The sequence below is a fragment of the Chanos chanos genome, chromosome 1 (assembly GCF_902362185.1).
Source record: "Chanos chanos chromosome 1, fChaCha1.1, whole genome shotgun sequence".
Classification (NCBI taxonomy): Eukaryota; Metazoa; Chordata; class Actinopteri; order Gonorynchiformes; family Chanidae; genus Chanos; species Chanos chanos.
In genome coordinates this window covers 45,999,053-46,007,270 of record NC_044495.1, presented here as the reverse complement: position 1 = coordinate 46,007,270, position 8,218 = coordinate 45,999,053, and the positions used below count along the sequence as shown (strand labels likewise).

General features: G+C 38.3%; 1 protein-coding gene across 1 annotated transcript; it reads left to right on the top strand.

Annotated features, from left to right (window-relative positions):
• The first annotated feature begins 3,559 nt into the window (after positions 1-3,559).
• mob1a (MOB kinase activator 1A) lies at positions 3,560-6,624 on the top strand. Its single transcript, XM_030771396.1, has 6 exons — positions 3,560-3,725; positions 4,598-4,764; positions 4,906-4,999; positions 5,159-5,292; positions 5,439-5,602; positions 5,841-6,624. Exons 1-6 carry the CDS (start codon positions 3,712-3,714, stop codon positions 5,916-5,918), a joined length of 651 nt encoding a protein of 216 aa, XP_030627256.1. The 5' UTR covers positions 3,560-3,711; the 3' UTR covers positions 5,919-6,624.
• Positions 6,625-8,218: the final 1,594 nt, after the last annotated feature.

Here is an 8,218-nt window from a genome sequence, read left to right as displayed (position 1 = left end):
TATGATGCACTCTGGAAAAGAGCGAGAAAGTGTGTGACTGCCATTAAAAAAAAAAAGTACAACTGGAGTAAGAAAAATAGGCTAATAGCAAGCGAAAGGTACACGGTTTTTTAATTAAGAATGCTGTTCCACTGTGGCTGTGGTTGCTGTCTTTTACTGCTCCCTGGTTCTTTACTCTGCCATCAGTTAATTAAGTGTTACTAAATACACTCCAGTTAAACAATAAGCCAAAGCCTGAGGAATGTGTGGGACAGCAATACATCAAACAGCAGTGTTACGTTTACACAGACATGTCAAAAGACCCTGGACCCCAGCTACAGTCTATATCCTGGGATTTCAGGTCATTATCAGAGAGAGGTTATCAGATGTCCCTCAGTATATTTGACAGAACTGATAGCTATTCTTTTGTCCCTTCAGAAGATGGAGGACATTTGTACTGATCAGCGGTGTTGTGTTTTTAAAAACTAGCCTCGAATCGAGTGTGTCAGGATGTAGGGAAGATATCAACTCTAAACTTGTGTCCTGGCCCTGATCCAGTTGAGAAATACAGGGGTGCTGGGGATGTGGGGGTGTTGTTCTGCTGTGAGATATGCTTGGTTCTCACCATGAGGTTTGTATTTTTAGGTTTCTCAGATTGCTGTGAAGGTGTATATATATGTGTGTGTGTGTGTGTGTGTATATCTATCTATATCTATCTAACTATCTATCTATCTATCTATCTATCTATCTATCTATCTATCTATCTATCTATCTATCTATCTATCTAGCTATCTAGCTATATCTATATCTACCTATATATATATATACCAACACACACACATACACACACACATATATATATATACATGTACGTATGCAGAGGTGTATAAAGTACAAGTACAAATAGAAGTTCTCTTGCAAAAAAAAGAAGTGCTTTGAGTACAGTCAAACTGACAACTGTTTTTGTAAATTGTAAATGAGTGAATATTTTACTCTTACTTACATATTAAGTACTTTCAGGAGGGATACTTTAACTCTACTTAGAGTGCTTTTTTTTTAGTAACAGTACTTGTACTTTATACAAATATGTATGTATGTGTATGTGTGTGTGTATCTATATATATACACACACACACACAGTGGGGTCCAAAAGTTTGAGACCACCAGTAGGCCAATACTTCTATTTTGCATTTGATTCAAATGTAACACTAATTTTTTCGTTACAAATCATAGTATCAGTTTAACAATTTGAGGGAAAAGTTGAATCTTTGAAAAATGTACATGAATTTCAGAATATATTAGTATTTGGTATGTCCCCCTTTTACTTTAATGACAGTATGCACTCGACCTGGCATGGACTCCACAAGTTTGTGCAAAACCTGATGACCCATGTTATCCCAGCATAATTTGACAGTGTTCCAAAGAGTTTCTTGTGATGTCGCAGAATGCTTGGCTTTCTCAGTCTTCAAGTGCTCCCATAAATGTTCAGTAGGGTTGAGGGCAGGTGACTGTGGAGGAAAGTCCATGATAGTCAGAACTCCTTGGTCTTCTTTGGCCTTCAACTAGTTCTTGCAAAGCTTTGAGGTGTGTTTGGGGTCCTGCCCTTCTGCAGTATGAATCCCTCTCCACAAAGATGCAAACCAGAGTGTATAGCATGTCTCTGAAGAATGGAGTGGTACTTCTCCTTGGTCAGGGTGTAGTCATTTCAATGCAGGTGTCCAACTCCAGAGCAGGCAAAACACCCCCAGACTTGAATATTCCCACCACCATGTTTCACTGTCAGTTTGATACACTGCGTTATCATTCTCTCCTCTGTTCGTCTCTTTACATACACCCATCTGTTATTGCCATAAATCTCAAATTAGGATTCATCAGTAAGTAGGACTTTTTTTCCTGCTACTCATCCTCTGAGACCACCACAGGACAGCCTTCTTTTGACAGTACTTTTGCTGATTGGAGTCTTGTGTTCTTTATTTAGCAAATTCTGTATCTGTGATGAACTTGCTTTTCTATTTCTCAGGGAGCTAAGCTTGATGTATTGATCTTCTGATGGTGTGGTCACTTTTGGTCTGCCTGACTGTGCTTTGGATACAACTGACCCACTTTCTGCAAAACGTTTTAGAGTTCCATGCACTGCCCCCTTCGAAACCTTTAGTCTAGCCATGATGTAATGCTGAGAAAGCCCCTCTTTGCTTAGAATAACAATTTGACTCCTGACACTTTCACTTAGGTCTGATGCCATTTTTCATACTATCACAGTGATACTTCGTAAGCAATGATTCACTGGAAACTTGAGGCACAGCCATATTTATAACAGGTGAACACTGGCTGCAATTTGAGTTACTTGAACAAGCCTCTGATGAGCAGATCAAATCCACCTGAGTGTCATCCGAATGCATGGTTCAGTGGAAGGGATACAACTCAAGGAAATCTGATCTTGTGTACAAAGGAGTTAAGTTGATCAATGGCCCAAATTTGCTTAAATTTGATTGCTGACCTAGAAATAGTGCAGAATCTTAAATATTTCTTCTTCATTTTACATGACACAACTTTTTGTGTTTTTAAATATTTCTAAAAATCCTAAAACTTTCTGATTATTTCTAGGTTTATGTGGAAATATTAGAGATTTTCAAAGTGGTTTCAGACTTATATATATATACACATACATATACACGTATATATATATATACATACACACACACACACACACACACACACACACACACACATATATATATATATATATATATACTGCTTGTGACAGAATGTGCAGTCAGTGTGCAACTGAACTATCATTTGTTGACACCATTGGAATGACTGGCTAATGCAAACAGTACTCAACTGGAGTTATGCGTTTAAGCTTGAATTCATATGAGTTGATCTACATTGCTAGAATGTCTATTCTGTAGAGTGTGTGTTTGCAATTGTAATGTGGAATGTGATAGTTTGTTAGTATAGGTGGACTTTTCCTGTTGCCTGTGCAACAAATTAACAAAACAAATCCAATCGAGACACAAAGGCTAATGTGCCATGTATTGTAGAGATCACAGGCAATATAATAAAATTATAACTCATTATACTCTTCCAGTGTTTTACACTCCCAGGAGAGATAGACCACACTCCTATATGAAATTACACTTATTTGAAAATCAGAAAGTCATGTGACATTAAAAATCCTATTAAAAACATACAGGATACATAAAGAATGTGCACAAAACCCTAGTTAACTTCTAAAAACCATGGAGTTTCACAGTTCCACAAAAAAGAAACTTTTCTCAAAACACTCTCTCTCTCTCTCTCTCGCTCTCTCTCTCTCTCACTCACACACACACACGTTCAACACACCCAGAATCCATTTTCCATAAATAAAGATATGTGTAAAGGTCCGCAGCATGATCCAAAGTCAAACAGAAAGTACAGAAATAACACAGGCCATAATGCGCGAGACACACCGCTGCTGAGACGGCAACACAACTTGTTCAGAACACTTCCTGGGTAGCGAAACCGTGCCCTCATTTTTTATGCTAACAACACAGTACGAAACTGCGTGCAGGGACTTTCTCACCAAGTGTCTGCAAAATTAGGAACTTCGGAACGTATAGCGAAATTTTGAACAATTTAAAGATACAGCAAAGCTAACAAAATCCAGAGAAGCTCCTTGTTGCTGTGTTTCTTTTGATCCAGCAGGACTGACGTTTTAATCTTCGTTTATCCGAAGTAAAGTTTACGAAGATGAGCTTCCTATTGTAAGTTTCCTAGCCTCTAAGCTAGTTTGTAAGTTAGCGGACATGGCTCGACTTATAGGACATATTTGCTTGCAATGTTGCCTTCCATTTGGTTGGCTTTCTAAAATCTTGTCATATTGACCCGTTGTCATTATTTTAACGTTCAAAAAAAGTTTATGTCAGTTTATCGAAAACGAGACATTGCGAGTATTAGCGAGACAAGGTTAGCTAAAGAAAACCCCAAATGTCAGTTAGCTTCCTACTGCAAAATGTGGCCAGATATATCAGTGCTTCCGCAGAGTCTGTGAGGTGGATTTTGATGAAAAAACTCAGTGACAATAAATACGAAAAGGCCTATATGGATTTGTCTGTCTTTTAAGTGCTCATTCATTACTTTGTAAACAAGCGTAGTCTTTCGTTGTGTGTTCTTGCCATTTAATTTTGCTGGCAAGTTACCGCTATCGACTCTGTCAGAACTGCTGTCAAAAGAGACCTGGTGTAAATAACAATTTAGTTTTTCTTGGTTAAAATTCACAGTTGCTCTTATTGGTGTTGTATCATTCAACAGTCAGATTAAATAGGGTCTATAAGATATGTTTTGCTTACTCTGTCTGTCGGTCCCACACGCGTAAGTGCTGTGTGTGTTGTGTCTTATGGTATTGCTCTTAACATCAGTAAGTTGCCGTTTAATCATCATGTAATAGCAACGGTGTAATAAGTTACCTTAAATATACTTTATAAACCTGTTAAACTGCCTTTTAAACAATTTGTCTGCAGGAATGCTGCCTCAGGTTTTAATTCCAGATGAGACAGTCTTATACAAACTTAACTAGACAGTTTGTCTGATGTCAGGGGAATAAAGCCTAAATCTAACTCCTGTGTGTCTGCTTCAGTGGCAGTCGGTCATCAAAGACGTTCAAGCCAAAGAAGAACATTCCAGAAGGTTCTCACCAGTATGAGCTGTTAAAGCATGCAGAGGCCACACTGGGCAGTGGGAACCTTCGACAGGCTGTCATGTTACCCGAGGGAGAAGATCTTAATGAGTGGATTGCTGTCAACAGTGAGTGTGTGTGTGTGTGTGTGTGTACCTGAAGGTTGGTCTTCCGTAAGAGAAGGGGTACATGTTGTGCTTCAGATATGTAACTTAAAGGACTTAAGTTGTTTGTTATGACAAAAAAGAGTCCTTTGTTTCTCTTGGCAGCCGTGGACTTTTTTAACCAGATTAACATGCTTTATGGCACCATCACTGAGTTCTGCACCGAGACCAACTGCCCTGTCATGTCTGCAGGACCCAGGTAACGATTCAGGCCATTCGTGACCAAGTTCTTTCTTTCTTTCTTTCTTTCTTTCTTTCTTTCTTTCTGTCTTACCTCATATTGTTCCTCCTTCTGTTTTTTTTTTCCAAGATTTTGACCTTTTCTTCCATCCTCTCCCTCATGTCTTTTTGATAAAAGGTATGAGTACCACTGGGCTGATGGCACCAACATTAAGAAGCCAATCAAATGCTCCGCTCCCAAATACATTGATTATCTGATGACCTGGGTACAGGACCAGCTGGATGACGAAACTCTGTTCCCCTCTAAGATTGGTCTGCATTTCTCTGTCTTTTGCTAAAGCAAACAAACAAAGAAACAAACACACACACACACATACATAATGGACATTATGTGAGTGATGGTTGTCTCTCTCTCACCCCTGTGTTTTCTCTGTGTCTTTGTTTCTCTCTGTGTACAGGAGTGCCGTTCCCTAAGAACTTTATGTCGGTGGCGAAGACCATTCTGAAACGTCTGTTCAGAGTCTATGCTCACATCTACCACCAGCACTTTGACTCCGTCATCCAGCTACAGGAGGAGGCGCACCTCAACACCTCCTTCAAACACTTCATCTTCTTTGTGCAGGTGAGGTGCAACTCATGTCACTGCTCATGCTAGCTCAGATTTCAGTTTAAAAAAAAGTATGTTTATATTTATATTGTCTTGGTCACATTATTGGCACTGTTGAGTTTAAGACTGTCATGACCTTAACTCTCATTTGAATGTGTGTGTGCGCGCGTGTGTTTGCGTGTGTGTGCGCATGTGTTTGCGGCACACGTGTGTGTGTGTCTGTCTGTCTGTCTGTGTGTTTGTGTGTTTACAGGAGTTCGGTCTCATTGACCGTAGAGAGCTGGCTCCACTGCAGGACCTGATTGAGAAGCTGGGGACTAAAGACAGATAAAACACGTTTGTCTCTCTCCTCCTCTCAGTTTTTACGTCTGTGCCTCCTGACAGCACTCCATACTTGTATTTAACCTCCACTTTTTCAGCTGTCTTCCCTATGTACTGTTAACAAATTTTTAATTTTCCCTGTCTCTCTAACAGTGTCTCTGCCTCTTCCAGTGGAGAGTGATGTGTAACAATCTTAGCAATAAGTCATGTCACTTCTAATGGATACAATGTCTGTCCCACTTCTGAAAGATTCATTTAAGCCTCTACACTCTGAAACCACATTCATCTGTTTCAAAATTGACTTCATACTGAGATATCACAAAGATTCGGTAACTGTGATTAGTTATTATAGTGGTTACATTGTAGTTAGATAAATTGTTATGTGACAGTTGACTAAGAGTGGAAATAATTAATATTTTTTATGAGGAGAATGCCCAAGAACAAATGCTATTTTTCATTTTATTGTATGGTTTTTATTTTTTATTTTACACCGTAATCAGGACCTTCAGTATTGGGAGCCTGGTTAAATTGGGGACCAAGGTTTTTTTTTTTTTAAGGGATGAAAACAGCCTCCAGTGGTTTAGTTAAGAAATTGTAATGGAAACCAGCATTTTTACATCTAAACTATTAAAATGAAGTCAGTTTTATGATCTATCTTGTAACATACACACATTTTTTATGATTTTGTCTGTAATGTTTTAGAAGTTGTTAGATGTTGAGGTTTGAATTTTTTATTATTAAATTTCAGAGTTATTGCACAGATGGTTTAGATTTTTGTCAGAATTTGAGTCAAGTATTTTGGTGTAAAGACAAAAGAGTAATATAACTAAATTAGTAGCAACAGCATTTTATTTTGGGCTATTAGATCAACATTTAGCAATATTTTATGCCTTAAAGTTTGAAAAATGAAAATATAATAATATAGTCCTTTAAATGTTTAGGTTATATTTTTTATAAACCTTTTGTGGTCATTTCAATCAAAAATTGTTTTTTTTGTTGTTTTTTTTTAAATATTGTGTGTAAATGTGAGAGGTGATTTTGTGCTGGCACACTGTTGATATATCAGGTTCATATAGGTCAGTATGATTTTTTTTAAAAATTCATTTCATAAATCAGTCTATGATAAATGGCGTTTATGAGGTCAAAATAGTGATGGTCCTTTTCTTGTTTGATAGTATTGTACCTGAATGTTCTGGCTCAGTCCCAGTAATGGTAACGACAGGTTATGAGTTATATTTAACTGGTCTTACTGGATCAGAGAGGGGCATATTTCCTTGAGAAAATGGGACTTAAGACCACCAAAGTGTACAACTAGGTGATTCCCGTGAAAACAAACAAACAAACAAAAAAACTTTCTGAACAGTAGGGGTATTGTTTCAGTGAACATGAATGTTGTGGTCTTATTAATTTCATGTAGCCACATGCTGAATATTCCTATCTTCTCCTCTTTGGAAGACCTGGTACAGGTTACCATGGAAAGGCATTTTTCATTTGTATTAGGGATAACAGTGGTGACTGTGTAGTGTTATTCATTGTAGGACATATGTGACTGTAACCGTGAGTGCAGCCATGAGTGATTTACACACATACACCCGCCCTCTCTAGTCCAGCAGTCTGGCAGGCCTTAGCTTTGTGTGTTTGTTAAATGATTCCGATTGGGCAACAGTGTCCTAAAATGGTTTACCTGCTGTGTCGTCACCATTCTCACTCACATGTCAGAACAGCTACTAGCCAGCATCCTGCGGTTGCCCAGCCACTTGGTTGTAAGAAAATTTCACATACTGTCTAGAGCTTTGTAGATTATGGAGTTGAAAAGAAAGTGTGATTTAAAAAAAACGGAGATTGTGATGTGCATTTCAAATCTGTTGGGCTGCATTGTAAAGCAATGGCTTTCTTTAGTGAGGATGAAGAGAAAAGAAAATCTTGCAGCGACGCTGTAGCAGGTTGTGATGTGTCCTGAGGGTTAGTGTGTTTAAAATGGTTTTGCAGGACTTCAGAGGGCTGGTGATGTGTAGAAGCAGTGGAATGCCTTAGAGAAGTTGTTTATTTTTCTGCATGCTCTCATGCGCGAAAGAGTAGAGTTCTTTTAGAGTTCAATGGGTAAATGATTTATATCTGTAATAGATCAAATTACAGATTAAAGAAAAAGGTGAGAGGACCAGCTTAATCTTGCGCACCAGACCAAACTTGACACTGACTCTTCTTTTTTTACATCTCAACATCCCCCTCTTTTTTTCACATGCTAAAAGTACCTTTCATTTTACATTCCTGGAATCAGAAAAAAAACAGGAAGTGGAAGTGTATCAGAGA